Below are 17,272 nucleotides of genomic sequence, written 5' to 3' on the forward strand. Positions count from 1 at the left end.
GGAGCAAAGATCGCCTTTTAGAAGAACATCACTACGTAAACCTGATTATTTGGATGTGACTCTTTTTTCAGCGACCGGCGCTTCATTATTTTCTCATTCAGCCGCTCCTCAGGGGAATCTTTGTTTCATCCTGTCCTCTGGTTAGGCTATTTTACAAGATTTAGCTTTCTAAAAATAAAATATATTTTTATTTTTCTGTAAATGTTGTCACATCCTTCGTGCAAAATGACATTTATTTGGCCTTTTTACAAAAGCAATAGCAGGAGCAGGGAGCATTTCTCTCACCCTGTACCGAATCAGGCTTATACAGTATGTGACTTCTTCACTGGCAGAACATACAATACATGTAGGAAATCATCTCCAGCACATTCTGTAACAGACACTCATGTTGCTTGCTATTTCCAATAAATCCCGTGAGGTGGATGTCAGGCGTGTCCAAAGGCTTGACAGGTTGGATGAATGGAGCAGTGTAAGGAAGAGGGATAGCGTGTGCTCACTATAACAGACAGCAACACACAACTTCATTGTTTCTTGATGCAAGTGACAGGTGTATGTGTATGTGTAGGTGTGTGTGTGTGTGTGTTTGTGTGTGTGGCCTGTTGCCACAGTTGTGTTTCAGAGCAGTTGGTGTGTTTTAATAATAAACAGTTCAGTCATTTGACAAAATATTGCTACAGTATTGAATCTTTCTGCAGTAAAAATATTTTATATTAGATTTACTTACTTTCAATGTTTCACTCTTAGAAACGTAATGATTTCACCTCATGCTGATAATGACGGCGGGGTTTGCACAGCAGTTGTACTGGGCTGCAATCTACCAAAAAGCTTTTCCAGAAGATGTGTTCCATTTTTTATTTCTTAATGTTTAATTTTTCTATTTCGATCTGTTGTTACGTTGTGATATTGTTGCATTGTTACGTTCTTACGTTGTTATGTTGTAGCTATGATCTTTTTTAATATTGTTACTAAATTAGTTTTTTTCTCATTGACTCTTAGATATCATATAATAAATTTGATTCTGTCTCTTCCTCTCACTCGCTTTCCCTCTCTCTCTCACACGCACAAACACACACACACACACACACACACACTGACAGCTCCTGTCCTTGGTGAGGCATTGCTACGGTGTTTAATGGAGGGTCATGTTCAAGTCTTCTTCATCATTGCAACCGAACAAAACCTGCGCTCTCCTCCAGAAGTAAAAGCAAGTGGTGAAGGATGAATGAGATTGAACAGGTTGTGGTCTCCCGCATATACCTGGAGAATAGAACCAGAATGTAAGCTCTTTATGGTTAGAATTAAAATCATTACCATGCTTATCATTTATTAAGTTTGATGTCAGAGATAAGATTTTGTTATACGTCAAAACGTGGTTGTGCATAAGTGAAACTTCAGCGTCACCTCTCGGGCATCCCTTTGGACCCACCAGGAGTGGATCTCGGATCTACATAGACCCTCATGTGTCCATATGCAGATGGGGTTGGCGCTAATTTTAAGAAAGTCAGCTGATAGTTTAATATTTTATATCATACTAAAGACACCTGGGATTATAGTCATTGTAATCTTATGCTGAAAAGGAAAAAATGATGCTACAGATAGTAAATGTTAAATTCCATCCCTGCAGGCTGAACTGTATTCTAGTGATGACATCATAAAAGTAACATTCAGCTCATTCAGCTTCTGGCGTCCCCCCAAGGCGTGCTTTACTTTTATCTGTCGACCGAGATTCATTTAATTCTAGCTTCCAAAGAGCATTGCAGCCTCGGGGGGGGGGGGGGGGGGGGGGGGGGCTATTAGAGCAGTTATGGTGTTTAAGCGTTGTCGAGACAACCTCTATTTGTACACATCAAACTTACGATGCGTTCACGGGATGGTGGAGGTATTCGTTTGTTTCGGTTACATCCCCAGAAGCATTTCCTGTTTCCCGTTCGGGAGGAATGAAACAGTACTCTGTCTTTCTTTTGGTTAGACACAACACGAGGATCGGTCTCAAGCACGTGTTTCTGGTCACATTCCGCTATGACTGCTGTAAGAGTGTGCCTACTTTTGATAAGTCCCAAGGAGGCAAGTTTTCCCCTCGTGATAATATGCGGTTACAGTAGGACTAAACTTGCAGACTATAATGTTAATACGGTGCAGGAAGGCTCTCATTCGAGGGTTTCTTCAGTTCGTGTCTCTGGAATCTTCAGAAAAAACCTTTTCTTTCCAAACTGTGAGCCAATTAAATAAAATGTGCATGTTTATCACAATGATTTGTGTTTCTATTAATCATCAGCTACAACTTTATGATTGTGACAGCCAAGTTCATTATTGCATTTTGCAGTTCACACTCATCTGGAAAAACAAACTAGCCTTTATGTATTTTATTCTTTAAAGTCTGCAAAACGGGAGAAGAAATTATAGAGTTTCAGTCACAAGAAATTATCTTCTTTTCTCCTGAACTTCGCCGATCAATGGAATGGAAGCTTCTTAACTGCTTTTCACTGTTATTTGAATGTTCCAACCGCCAGATAAACAGTAAATGCAAGCTGCTTGTATAAATATGTCTTTTCACTGAATCGTAGGAACTCATTCTTCTATTAGCACGCACAAATAGATTTTTATGTTCCCTTAAAAACTCTCTATTGATTTTTGATGAATCCCAACAAGTCCTTCAAATGAAATAATGAACTGAAGCTTTTGTTGCTTGTCGGAATGCAACAATTGCATCAATGCTGGTCCCCCTTTTCAATTACATCAATCACGTAGAGAGAGGCTTTATAGAGGGAACAGAATTAAATATCAGCTTCTAAAATAGTTATATTTTAGTTGGGATGTCTGTTTCGCTGAAAAGGATTTTGCTGTGCTAATAAACTTGAGATCCTGAACGAACCTGCCGCCACTGTGAAAGGAGAGATTTAAGTGACCAGTGTTGTTACTGTAAAGAGAAAATATGACACTTGAGATTGTGCCAAAGAATTTTCCCCTCAATTTATTTTTTTCAAATATTGATCTTTGCTTTTGGATGGCAGAATAAATCAGTATCAAATCCTTTTTAGTTATCTGCTCACATATTTGCTGGCTTTCACTGCAACTTCTGAGATGCCTTTGAAATTCCTCCTGAGAGCATCCTGGTCATTTCACGGCCGTAATTACTTCATGCTGAAATCTGTTATCGGCCACATATTAACAATAATGTGACCAGCCAGACAAAAAGAAGTGGATCAGTGCTGAGCGCTCCGGCATGCAGTGTGAACGCAGCTGCAGTGAGGCCACTTTACACTTTGCTGCTTGGATGTAATCTTAATGCGCATGTGATTAAAAGCTTATATATGTAATAGTAATGGACAGGTTGCTGCTTCTAAAGCCGACAGTAATCTTTAATGTGCTGGATGTGAAGGGAAATTAATTTGGTTCAAATTAACAGATGTTTGAACAGAAATAAAGGAAATACACCGATGGCAGCTTTTCCAGGATGCGCAACAGTTAAATTATGAAAAATGTGTTGGATCATTAAAATGTTTTCGGCTACTCGTGTATCCATGCTGTAATGACATATTTAATTTAATAGCTTCATGGATGCAATGATTTCCTTTTCTGTAATTAACAACCCATTATGGCAGAGCTGGAGCTTTGGCCTCTGGTTGGCTGGAAGGAGGGGTCAGAATGGGTGGGAGCGAAGGGAGGAGGAACTTGGTGGGTGGGGGGGCTCAGTTCTGTGCGCCCGGCCTCAGTCGAGTGCGTAAAGCGCAGCGCAGCGCAGCAGGGAGACACTTCCCAGTCAGTATCCACCGTGTCCTCCACTGCCGGGATCCATGTTTCTCCACCGACTGAACAGACCTGCTCGGTAAACGAGGCTTGGATTCCCCGCCCCCCCGTGATTTCTTCGCCATGAGCTGCCTGGATGTGATGTACCAAGTGTTTGGTCCTCAACCTTATTTCAGCTCCTACAGCCCGTATCACCATCAGGTAAGGGCCATTCCTCTTTTAATGAGCTCCTGCGCTTTGGATTATAAATATTTATGGGTTATTTGAACGCACTGATAAGTTTATTATTTAGGTTTACGCGTCTAAAGGTCGGCCAATCATAAATCGATTTGGGAGCATAAAGAGAGATCAGATATAAGTAGAAAATGTATAAAGCTTAATTAAAGTGATATCTTAAAAATACTTAAAATGCTTTGACCACACGAATCGCAATGCACTATGGCGCTTTATGTGTGAAGGATCTTGACCTGTGCGTAAAAGCTTTACGCATGACGCGCATGTCAAACTTTCTTCGTGTTCACTTTGATATTAGTCGAATTTCTTTAGGTTCAATAATAAGCTTGCACTTCACACAACTATAAGCATAAGTTAAAATAAAATAAACTTTTTGTTGCCTTTTTGACAACAATCTCATTTATTTTTTCCAAGTTTGAAACTGAAGGATTGGGTTTAAATATCTTTTATCTAACATTAAATGTTTTTCCAGACATTTATGGGTTATAAATAATTGAATAAGTAATTGACGCTTCCAGTAATTTACCTGAAGTTTTATGTTCTTCCTCATATACTGTTTGGTACAGAGTGATCGTTGAATTAGTTGTCAATGTCACGTTTTTGTGCATAAACTGTCGTGTGCAGCCGGTTTTGTGAGGCCTTTCTAGGTCTGTTGAAAGAGGATATCTAGCATAGTGACAATACTCACTTTGTCACCTAAGAATACTAAAACAACTATTCTGCTTTCTTTCATTGTCATTAAGTGGTGAAATGGCAGGCGAGCATTAGTTGTAATTGTGATCACAAAGACACCAATATCAACATGAATAGGCCAGTGTATACTTGTCTGATAGGCATTCATGTAATCTGCATCTGTTTGCTTATAAATAGATGGAAAATAAATCAGGACGCCTTCTCTCCTTTGACCCACCTGCTGCATTTGGAAAATACAATTGTATCCAAATTTGTTTTTATGAGATTTAAAGGTTTAATGTTGGGTATTAACGCTCTTAAAAGCAGTGAAAACCCTGATTTTTAACTGAAATATATGCAGATAGATATTATCCTGACCAACATCTAGTTTCACATTACATATATGAATCTGGATATCTTTCATAGAAGCTGGCCTTGTATTCCAAAATGCAAGAAACCCAGGACGGCAGCAGCCGGCTCGCTCCTCCCAGCCACACAGCGATCAAAGAGGAGGATAAGGAGCTGCCACCAGGAGCCGAGTACCTGAGTTCCCGCTGCGTCCTCTTCACTTATTTCCAGGGAGATATTAGTGCCGTGGTGGACGAACACTTCAGCCGAGCCCTGAGCCACACGGCTGTGTACCCTGCCTCCAGCAGCCACAAGGCCATACGAGGTGTGTGTGACTATCTTCTCAATTAAAAACCGAATTTTTGACTGATAAATTGTACGAGTTTTACGTCTTATTTATCAGTTCAATTAAAAATGACATCGACTGCAATGTCATTCATTACGACCACATCGCAGGTCAGCAAATACTCACACTTAAGACGCTGTTAAAATCCAGTTTAAAAGAGTTGATTTATAGTTTTATTATAAAGGCAACTCATCCATTTGTCATGGCGAGTTAAGGAAAAGAGGCGAAGACGGTGCAGGTAAAGAAGAACATCGAAGAATTCTTCCAGGGGAAATAAAAGGAAGTGGACCTGGTCATAAGCGTCAGCCTCAAGTTTTAAAATGATCATTTACTCTGATAATGAGTTGCTTTAATTCATCTTAATAATCCGTTTTCTTCTTCTGTCTTTGCAGACGGATCATTCCCCATGAACCAGAGAAGTTTCCCTCCATCGTTCTGGAACAGTTCCTACCAGCCGTCTGTCTCCTCTGCGCTGGGCAGCGCTCCCCACACAGAGCTCCCCTATCCCGGGGACCCCTACTCTTCGGTCTCTCTGCACAGCCACCTCCACCAGTCAAGCTCCGATGCCTGGCATCCGTCCCATCACCACCATCACCACCACCCGTACTCTCTAGGGGGCGCTCTGGGCACCCAGGGGACGCCGTACCCACGTCCGGGGGTTCACGAAATGTACAGTTCGGCGTTTGACCCACGCTACGGTTCTCTGCTGGTGCCATCGGTGAGGCCTCATCATCGCCTGTCATCGGGCAGCTCGGTAGCGGGGCCCAGCACCTCGCCGTGTGACCTGGGGGGAGGGAAGGGAGAATCGGGGACGGGTTCGTCCTGGAGCGGCGCCTTCGCTGGAGCCGGAGCAGAGATCGGACTCAACATGGACACAGGTAGAAACAACTCCCTTTGTTAAGAGCTTTATGACCTTTGGAGCGCAATGCATCTTAAATTCCATCAAGGCAACTTTAGGAAGTGATTTTATGAAGCCAGGATACTTGAAGTCATTGAGCCCGGTGGGAGCAATTCAGACTCAGACGTCGCATGGTTCAAGCATAAACACAGATCGATTCCTCAGCACAAACTTTGGATATTGTTGGATGCAACCCCAAAATATCGGATTTCATTATGTGGTCATTAATGAGCAGATATGCGGCTTTCGTAGATGCGATCACGTGACCACACTGTGACTTTTCCCAGGAGAAATAAAAAGAAGTGTGAAGCTTTCTCAGTTATCCGTTATGTCACGGATGTCTGTGCTGACGTGGTCCAAGCTTGGCGTGTGGTGTGGGTAGTCCTAGGGTTCAACCTGTGGGGTTCAAAACCAACCCCCCCCCCCCCCCCCCGAAGTCATGTCTAAGCTGAGCTGTCAGGAATGGCCCTGTTTATAAAATACGCTGATTTCCAATGTGACTGTTCTCCCTGATTTGCCAATGCCTGTCTAAATTATTTGATGTCTGAACTAACAGCTTCAGAAATAATCAGTGGCAAAGCAACAACTTGGTGGCATGAAAACCAGATTTAAGTGAATGCGTTCTCGTGTTTGCCTCAGATCAACTTACCACGAGCGGGTTTGAAGCAACAAGCAGTCTGTCAATCGGCTCCTTAACTCCAGCTGTCAATCCCCTTTTCTGTTGCTGTTTTGCTTTCATCCCTTCTGCCTCGGGCGGTTCCTTCCATCCCTGCTTTTATCAGCAAGACATTTGCGCTTCTTTTTCTAATCTCGCTTTCTTTGCTTTTCTCCTGTCCCGCTGTCTTTTTCTCTTCCTCCTTTCTTTCCTTTCCTCTCAGGTCTGCAAGCACAGGATAAAAGCAAGGATTTGTATTGGTTTTAGAGACGGCTGAGCTCACCTCCGCCTCCCAATTCCCACCCCCACCCACCATTCTCTACACACCTCCTTCAGCTGTAACCCTTTTTCCTCCGCTCCTGCTCTGCTCTGTTACTCTCTGCCGCGGTTATGGGATGACTGAAAGGGACAATCCGTCAGATGGCAGTTTTGTGCTGTAACTCCTTCTGGTCTACTTGCAGCTCGGTGCTACGGCGGACTGTGCGGCAGCACAGCCCTGCTGAGCTGAAAGCCGACAGTGCAGACACACAAGCGAGCGTGGAAACAAAAAAGACTGACTGGGATCCCGGCTGTGGACAAAGACAGGACTCCTCTGTGTGCTTCTGTAACAGGCAAAGACAACATTCCTTATCTGGTAAAAGTCTTGGGACAGACGGACAGAGACATATGCTCCGAAGACAAACGCCAAAAACAAACGCTTGAAGGTCTTTGGCAGGACTTGCATCGCTGCGACAACTGGGCCGCAGACGCTGGAAGTGTTTTGGCTGGCGGAAAGAGTCCGAGGCAGCGTTGAGGAGGGCGCACAGTGAGAGATCCTGCAGATTGGGATCTGAACACGTTGGTTTGCGTGAATCAATTGAAAAAACACTACAAAAGTTAAATTAAGTAATTATTAATTCGCCCCAAATCCATATTATGTATAAACTCTAAAGCTTTGAGAATATTGAAGCAAGTCTGCAATGCATAATGTCTTGATTTATGAGTTTGCGGTGGATGTATGCTATTATACCACAAACAATGCACAAATGCAACGATACCAAATATTAAAAATAATGATTACTTGCTGGTGTTAATTTCTTTGTTAAATTTAACTCGCATTACGCAGTCACAGCAGCAAGCTGCAATAACAACAGTACATGCCTCAGTGGATAGCCTGCATGTACAGACAGTTTCTTGTATGCTACGTGCTTTATAGTGTACAAAGGTATAGTTTGTAGAAACAGCCAGCGGTAGAGGAAGTATTTAAACCCTGCATTTAATTAAAAGTACTCATGCATAGTATATACGTGATTTACCCCACTTAAAGAAAGAAAACTTAGTAACTGTGGCTCTCAAATAAAAGTACAATCTCATGTATAGAAGAGCATGAAATGGAAATACTCAAGACTTGTGGACTCGTACCTACAGCAGCAGCAGGGAAGGTGAACAAACGACCCTCAGCAGAGGAACCGGCACAGCCGCCACCATTTCTGCATTACCAACTGGGTTCGCTTCCTTGTTTAGACATTTATGAAGCAGCTTTTCACAGGTCAAGGCACAGAATCAAACGCTCCTTTAAAAGTGTGCCAACGGGAGAAACGGAAACTTCACCCCCAGTGGCTGCTGGGAGACTGTGAGAGAGGGGAGGGGAGGGGAGGGGAGGGGAGGGGAGGGGGGGGGGGGGGGGGTCATGAACGAGGAGAACGGCGGCTATTTGAAGCCACTTGACTCCATCTTTCCCTGCTCGCTTGCAGCTGTCAACGACAACTGCTCTTCAAGTTAGTGAACACACACACGTGCACACACACACACACACACACACATTATTACTTAGGGAACTTATAGTCTGGGAGTCGTTATTGTGGGTCCATCTCTATTTGGGAGGAGAGGCAGGAATTTCACTTCGAATTCAAGAAGAGTCACCTGAAATCAAAAGTCAGACCTGTTAGCATTTCAGTTTTCCAGTTTAAAATAAAAATAATAAAATAAGTGACCTCTGTTTACATTTTCTGTGTCCTAGGTCAAAGATATTCCAGGTAGATTCCAGGTGTCGTTCGCTTCACATGGCGCACAACGGTAGAAGTCGAGTGTTTGACCCGCCCACCACTCCACATTCCTGTGTGTGTACGGATTTTCTCCTCACCTGATCACCTGGGCACCTGCTAAATGTTTTTAAAAAATGTAATCCAGACCCTTAGTATTGATAGAAATAAGCTGCTGACAGATAGAGAGAGAGAGAGCTTTTTAAAAACAACCTACCTTTTCAGCCATCTGCTCTGTTTCTCAGAAGCTCCACTGCCTGTGCGTAAACTTTATGCAGCTGAGAGCGAGACAGCTGTAGATTAATACCAGCTACTGACCGGAGCGACGATGGACAAGAGAGAGGTGGAGAAGGTTCAGTCTTTATCTAACGCTGTGAATAATCTGTCTTCTGTCTCTCTCTCGGAAACCCCCCCCCCCCAAAAAAAATTAATTAGTTAACACGGCTCTCAAACAGCAGAATAAGGAGGCAATTGTGTGAAACAAAGAGCTGAGGTTAATAAAGGGTTAAGGACAAGATCTGTCTCTTTAGTCACAGAGAGAAAGAGTCAATTAATTTGTCACTTTTAAATAGTCGATTCTCAATACGGGTGATTAACTGAAGTGCTTTATTTGTGCTGATGTTCACACTATGATCAAACAGAGCAAGATCCTTTTTGAATACTGCGGCAGCAGTAGTATTTATTCTTTTTATGATGTTGATTGTAAAGCAAATTCAATTACTTGAAATCTGGTCTTTCTTTTCTTTCATTAGATATTTGCAAATACGTGCTGAAGCACCATTTTCTCGTATTGTTGCAGAATTTAAAGCTCCGGCTTAGTTATTTTGCAGATGCAGGCTTTGGAATTAAGATTGAATCAAATAAATCATGCTAAAGTTTAAATTAGCTGAAGCTTCTGCTCATATAGCATTTAGGAATACATCAATGATTATAAGCCGACACTATCTTCTTCACGCGGACTATTCTTTTGATTTTAGATTTGACTTGTCGGTTGCTGCCGCAGGGATGCAGCTCCCCCAAAGGGATCAATGGAATCATTTCGCCACTATTCCACTCATCTCTCTGCCCATGTCTGCGCCTCCAACGTCCTCAAGTCGGCCGAGGAATGCGAAGCCCGTTAATGCCGCTGAGCACCGGAGCAACGTGCTACTACATTCACTGCAACACATTCATTCCCAGTCAAATAACCAGATCGGCTGCCAATCGCCCGCACACACACACACACACACAGGGTGCAGAATTATGTCATCCGAATCATAATATACTGTACTTTAAGTCAGATTTTTATCACGTATTTTATGACTTGTAATTGTTTTTCATTCTAATTTAAGTTGAACTGATTTTGTTTTTTCCCATTGTCAGCATGCGTCAGATTGAAAATGCAAAAATATTCTCTTTAATGTCTGATTTCTAATAAACATTTCTGCACAATTCATGTTTGTGTGTAGCAAACCGAGGCCTTAAATCTGTCATAAGACCTGCTGGACTTGGAAGACGCTGCAGCCAAAGTGGACACGTGGACCACCCAAACCAGAAACGAGGGATTAGATCCTCCACCCTGCAGCAGAGGACGCTGGGTAGGAGGTCTCCTGCTGCAGGCTGGAGAATGTTGTGTGTGATTACTGCATCCTACCGACCTCTTCTTCAGGTCAATCCGTTTTAAACAGGTGTGAAATAAATCAATCTGGCACACTCTGACTTTTAGTGCTTTCATGAGGTGCTCAGTGATTACCGTGTAGAGGAGAGAACGTCCTCAGCAATGCTGGCAGAAAAAAGAAACGTGGAATTTGTGCGCCGTTTTAGAATGCAGACTGTAAAGCAAGAGAAGTCTGCATATAGGTGGGAAGAGGTACGTCAATATAATAATAATACAACACAAAATCAGCAAAAGGTCCCAAATCAAGACGACAGTTTTAGCTGCGACGTGAAATGCTGCTCGGGTAACAAGTAAAGGAGACGAAACACACTTTCTCTCTCGTGAGAAAATGTTTCAGACTCAAAGACATCCAACCAAAATGAATGAAATCAAATCAGATCGCAGCATTTATTTACGTAAAGTTCCATGGCATCCTTTACTGGCACCTCTCCGGCGTGGAGAGGCAAAAGCAAATGTAAGAAAGCATCCATTGTTGTTCCTTTCAGCTGATTGTTTTGGTTTTTTCCGCCACATGAATCCTTCCTTCTCCCTGCTCTCGTCCACCGTGTTTCCAGCAGCGACAGGAGGCAGCTGTTTTCAGCACAAGCGCTCCTTCTTGTCCTAAAACCAGTGGCTTAAAGCAACAAGTCCAGGCCCGCTCCGGAGAGGAGCGTCCGGGGGGAAGGAAAACCGATACACAACTCTACTGCATCATGAGTGCAGCAGTTGACACAACGTGGAATTTAGGAATTGATCATCACGTCCTGACAATAAATATATCTGGGAAGATCTAATGATCTGATGTGGAATGAGCTCTTTTAAAATATTGGCTGTGGGGTTCACATTAACCAATCAATACAACAATATTAAGTCTTCCATGTGGCCACTTTCTGTCTCTTCCAGTGTCCTCCTTTAAATATCCATTTTAATTGATGAAGATTCAGCCTTTCACTGCACCATTGTATTCCTGATGATGCTTCCCTTGCATTAAGTCTGACGGATGACAGTCTTTGTGTTTAAACATCAAACGTTAAAAGGAAAAAGGAAAGCATCTAGGAAACACCTTTCAGTGTAAACCCACCCCCCGACGCTCGGCCTCCACCCTCCAGCCTGTGATCTCTGGAGTTAGAGCAGATCAGCGCTAAGTGACGATATCGGGTTTCCCCTCCCTTGACGGCTGCTTACAAGAGAGACGGTGCGGAACAGCCCTTTAACATTGCAACGAGAATCCTCCTGCTCCGTTCTGAGGCGAAGACGCGGAGGAAAGAGAGTAAAGGATGATGGATGTCACCGCAAACAAATCAGGGACAGAAGAATTCTCTGATGCCACAAAAAAAGGTCCGTTTATGCCTTTTAACCTTGAACAAACAAAACGGACAAAACTTAAAATGAAGTATAAATACATTACATTTAGCCTACATTTTTGAACCTCAGCCATCCCAACATGTTGGACATTAAAAACAGCTATACAAACTTTATCATTGTGCTATTTATTTATTTATAACACATATAAACGCGACAGAAACGTGTTCACATTTCGCTTTTAGGTAGTATTGTTCACATTTATGAGCTGAAAAATGCTGATAAATTACGACTTTAACTTTAATTTACAAGAAAGACTGGTATGCATGTTTCCATTCCAGTCGCGGCTGAACCATTATTAGTTTACGAGATGCTTCACAGTAGCAGTTAGCGCTGTCGCCTCACAGCAGGAAGGCGGCGGGTTCGAATCCTGTCTGCGCCGTTTGTATGTTCTCTCCCCGTCTCCGCGTGGGTTTTCTCCGGTTTCCTCCCACCTCAAAGAACATGCAATTGATGGATGGATGGATGCTGGATGGAGATGTTTTATAAACCTCAGATCAGATCTGATCTGGTAGAAACGTTTCCAGGCTGTTTCATTACCTCATCTGTGACGAGGCGATAAACGCCATGGTGGCGGGTAGATGAAGTTATTACTTACCTACATATGATTTTAAATGTTTTTAAATATGTTTTAATCCTGTGGAAAACACATCCACTATCGGCAGCTTCAATCCAAAAAGTATCAACCTTCAACGTGAACACGGATATCCCAATCCAACACCAACAATCACACGTGATGACTGTCGGCATTTTGGACGGCCATTACGGAGAAAAAGTCAAGCGCTGAAGTCTTTTTTCAGACACATGCCACAACGCATAAAGTCACAAGTGCATTAAAATCCTTTAAAGGTCGATGCGCCGGTCATGAGCCGACAATAAAACCAGCAAATGTGTTCTCCGTTTAAATGACGACCAGAGTAGAAACGCAGCTGCGGTTCTGCATCCAGGCTCTGTCAGCTGCAGGTTTAAACAAATCCTGCCACTGGAGCACAAACCGGCCGACCATAATGGAGATCTGTTTGCACTCACACAAGGTTGATTTTCATCCGTTTCAATAGGAGGTGAAGTGGAAAGTAACAAAATGGACGGAAGTGCAAATGCTGAAAGGGCTGAATATCTGTAGCGCTGCAGCAGCTTAGTTTTATTTCACATATAGTCGTCGGGACTTTGGACAAGATTTAGCTCTTCACCAAAACTTCACCTTTTAATGCACGTTTTGCCAATCCCATTCTTTGTGCCGAAATTGTCAGCGGATTGCGACAGGAGCTGGTTTAATACAAAAAAAGAAAAAAGGTGTGGAGCTTCCCGGAGCTCAGCAGGTTGGAAGCTCGCTGCTACCCTTTTACTATCCATTCTGTTATTGGATGCTTATTTGGATTCATCTGAGAGCTTGCACGCCAGCCCAAAAGGACAACGCTATGCAACCTAACCAAACATTGGGTGTGAACGTGACCCCCGCTTAAGCACCAGCCAAACATACCAGCACCGTGTTTTCTCGCATTCGTGCCAATTTCATCCCCACGACCCGTCACCCAGCTCAGCTGTCTGTGGGCTTCCTAGAGGCAGTGGAACGTTGTCTTGCACTGTGCCTGAACCTCTGGCAATTTCACATTTACAAATCCAATCTGGGACAGGAGACAGTTTCCAGAGAGCGGTAAAATTGTATCTTTAAGAGGACAGAAAGACGTCCTGTCTGAGCTGCCCATGACAAAGATACAAGGCAAACCGCGTGTGTGTGTGTGGGGGGGGGGGGGAAGTCTTCTACAATAGTCAGATTATCTTTCATATGTCAGCAGAGAGCCCTCCATGTCAGCACAGACCTCCGGACAACTGGGAGGCAACACTAAGTAAACACAGACTTACCTGGGCAGGTAACCTGAGAGGAGACCCACCTTGACCCTGCACCACCACGCCATTTCCTGCCCGAGTCCCACAAGCATTAGCAAACACAATGGGACCTCAGGGTATGTGTGTAGGTGTGTGTGTGTGTGTGTGTGTGTGTGTGTTAATGATGCTGAGGTGGAGGGAAAGGAGGGAAAGAAAGACGAGGGTATGGAGAGTGATTGGTGAAGTGTGAAGACGAGCGAATCAGGAGGGATAAGTGATCTATGGCCAGAAGGAGAAAAAAAAGAAGAAAAATGTCTTGTTAAAAAGGAGCTTTAACGGATTTGGTCTCTCTTTTGTCTGAGGTGCTCTTAGACAGGACGGGGGACAGCCGTCGCCCAAGGGTTCGAGATCAGAGGACGATTTGTTGAAATCCCACAAAGATCCCACGACCTGGATGGAATGTTTGAGCTAGAAATCAAAGAGCTTGTGATCTTTGAATCATCCTTAAATAAAATACAGCTCTGCAAAGGCTGGATTATTTAAAGGTGTAAGTTAGGAAGTTAGGCTTGCGTTTCACTTGTCTGGACTCGACGTTCACGTTGCATTCTGAGTTGAGGAATGAACGATGAAGGCTATTTTTCAGCCGTCGCTAGTTCATGACTTCAGGATTGACCACGCCCACCTTGCGTTGGTTTCACCAGGAGTCTTTCCCATCTTCTCTCCACCTGGGATGGCGGGACATGACGAGTGCGTTCCGTCCACCTTCACGAAGGAGGCGTGGAGGACAACGTTTGCAGGTTAGTTGCTCTTAGCAAATAACGGTTTAGCGGTTTGCCAGCGTTGGAGGGCAAAAGGTGTTTCAGCATATTGAAGTATATTTATCTCAGAAATGAGCGGTCGGACAGAACGCGGCCCCGTCGGACTGTGCTCGCTTGCCGCCATCAACCCAAACCTGAAGCCTGAAGTTTAACATTGAGCTTCAGTTTCTCTGAGTCGGGTGTGGACTGTGGGAGAACAGGTGGGCATAGTTTCTGTCAGGCAGAGGGAGATTGATGGAGTGTTGCAGACCACTGGCCGGGGGTATTCGCTTACAGCAAGGAGCAACAGAGACAGCTGGACTCTGTACATCGGACTCTGTGTCGGCAAGTGTGCATATTTGCGCTGTATATATGGTCTGCGCGGAGATGCATTGTCTTGTTTCCTGACAGCAGATATCAGTGACAACAGTAGAACGCTCAGTTGATGCAGCACGTGATAAGAGGAACATCAACAGCAAGATTTGACACCGATCTGGTAAAATTATCTGCTTTAAAAAGTTGCTTTTTTATTTTATTTGCAGGTTCCAAAAGGAAAATAAACAAACAAACAAGCATTAAGGCTACACAGATTAAAAGTTATTATAGAACTAAGGGCAGAATTTGTACGATTTTCACAATCAAAGGAAAAATCTGGTCCAGAACTTCAATCTCTCTGGATGGATGGATGGATGGATCCTTTTAAAACATGTTCAATATTTAGGAATTAAAGTTTCTGAACCGAGGTAGCCAAGGTGAGACAATTGAGGGAGGCTCATCATGGCGCAGGCAGGTAACGCTTGGCATGGCAGGAGCCTGAAGCTAACTTTAGCTAACATGCTACAGCAACTCACTTCCTCATTCCGATTCATTCGGCCTTCTTTTTTTTAAATCAGTATAATTACGAAATTACAATACCGCCTCTCATGGTTTCATATTCCATAGTATTTTTTGTTTTTTACATATTCTCTCGTGCTTTTCGATGTGAGGAATTTTCATTCAGCTGGTATTCCAAGATGCAATGTGAATAAATTTACCTCACACTTTGGTCAACATTAGTTTATTAGTAATAAAAAAAAATAAAAGCCATGCATTTATAAATGGACTATAATAAAATACTAAGCTGGAATGAAACTGGAATTCTGGATCGTTTTTCTGACTTTCCGGCCAATGGTTCCAAGTTCCAAGGATGAAAAGGATATTTCTACAAAAAACTACTGAACCAAAGTAACAATATTTTCCATTTCAGTGAAGGTAAGTACGTTTTATTCCTTTATCCAGCTAACACACAACCCAGATGTGGGAAGCTGTGGGCACATTGCCTCTGTAGTTTTCACGGCCTGCAGGCACAGCAGTTGTAAAAAACACGCTTGTGTACATCGAGCATCCGATACCTGCACTGCATCCAGCTTTAGAGCTGTGTGTTTAATCACACACGTCAAACCTACAGCGCTGCGGAGTCAAGGACAAGCCACTGAAGGAATGCGAATCAAAAGAAAGATGTTTTCCATTTAAGGAACAATGTCGAAGAAGATGTATGTGGAGAAATGGACCCTCGCTGTGGACCTTCCGTCCAAAGACATCGGGGTTTGACGTTTGCAAAGAGCGACACAGGAAGCTTTTCTTTCATTCAGAATCTGTTTCTGCGAACGGCCAGAAGGTGATGATTCCTCTTCTCTTCAAATGAAACGCATGAATTCAAGTGAATGTACGTCATCTGTGATGCTTATTTGATAACACATATAAATGTGGTGCAAACACAGAAAACTGAAACAAATGAGTTCAACACAAGAGAAACTATATTCAATATTTATAATATATTCATACATTATTTTAACAATAATTGTTTTGATTGACTCCGGCATCGTATTCGCTCGATATGTCAACAGAGCATTGCCCAGAATCATCCGAACCCTCCTGTGTGTGGGTCGGAGTCGATCACGTCCGGATCCACCTCAAAATGCAATTAACCTTTTCTTGGACTCAAAGATCCACTCAAACAGAAACATTTACAAATATAAAAGTTTCTTTTAAAATTTACCATCAGGCTGAAAGAAAAAGAAGAATTGTAATTGTAACCCCATTGATAACATCTGGATTCATAATTTGCATATATACATTTTTATGGAATGCTGTGTTAGTTTTTTACTAGCTGTAACCGGATGCACGCCCTACAAAAGGTAAAGTTAATTTCGTAATTTATTAAAGTGCTTGTCGAATGAAACTCTTGATTAAAATGTATTGGTGGATCATGCATCAACTCAGACTCTTGTCAAATTAACCGGTTTACATGCAGAAGCACTGAGCTGCTTGCAAGTATTTCCCACTTACTGCCATTGTTAAAAAGATAAGTCAATAATCGCGAGGACTTTTCTGACTCTGCTCCTCAAGTTTGTGATCAATAGCACCCTCTGCTGGGCCATTACTTGGCTTGGCTTGCAATACTTCGAAGATAGAGTAAAAGGGAGGACGATGAAGTATTATGACGTCAAGTATTGAAGTTGAAGTATTATGTCCGGGTCTATAAGTCTATAAAATGGCTTATTAGCTGTTGGAGTCGCACTGGTTTAGCTTCGACTCACAACTCTTACCTCCGTGGGATCGGGACAAGCTTGAAGACGGGGGATTAGCTCAAATGGTAGAGCGCTCGCTTAGCATGCGAGAGGTAGCGGGATCGATGCCCGCATCCTCCACATATTCTATTGATTATGTTACCATTTTTGTATGTTAAT

The 17,272-nt window shown here is 43.0% G+C and overlaps 1 protein-coding gene and 1 non-coding gene across 3 annotated transcripts; both read left to right on the forward strand.

Moving 5' to 3' along the window:
* Positions 1 to 3,799: 3,799 nt before the first annotated feature.
* On the forward strand, positions 3,800 to 7,951 carry vgll2a (vestigial-like family member 2a). Of its 2 annotated transcripts, none has more exons than XM_068753862.1 (4): positions 3,800 to 3,948; positions 5,080 to 5,326; positions 5,740 to 6,225; positions 7,124 to 7,951. In XM_068753862.1, the coding sequence occupies exons 1-4, from the start codon at positions 3,871 to 3,873 to the stop codon at positions 7,165 to 7,167; spliced, it is 855 nt and encodes a 284-aa protein (XP_068609963.1). In that variant the 5' UTR covers positions 3,800 to 3,870; the 3' UTR covers positions 7,168 to 7,951. The 2 variants fall into 2 exon arrangements, with proteins under 2 accessions (XP_068609963.1, XP_068609962.1); XM_068753861.1 differs by having other exon boundaries at positions 7,362 to 7,951.
* Positions 7,952 to 17,160: 9,209 nt separating this feature from the next.
* On the forward strand, positions 17,161 to 17,233 carry trnaa-agc (transfer RNA alanine (anticodon AGC)). The gene has a single exon. It is a non-coding gene; the product is annotated as a tRNA-Ala (tRNA).
* The last annotated feature ends 39 nt before the right edge of the window (positions 17,234 to 17,272 follow it).

The sequence above is a fragment of the Brachionichthys hirsutus genome, chromosome 20 (genome assembly GCF_040956055.1).
Source record: "Brachionichthys hirsutus isolate HB-005 chromosome 20, CSIRO-AGI_Bhir_v1, whole genome shotgun sequence".
Taxonomy (NCBI): domain Eukaryota; kingdom Metazoa; phylum Chordata; class Actinopteri; order Lophiiformes; family Brachionichthyidae; genus Brachionichthys; species Brachionichthys hirsutus.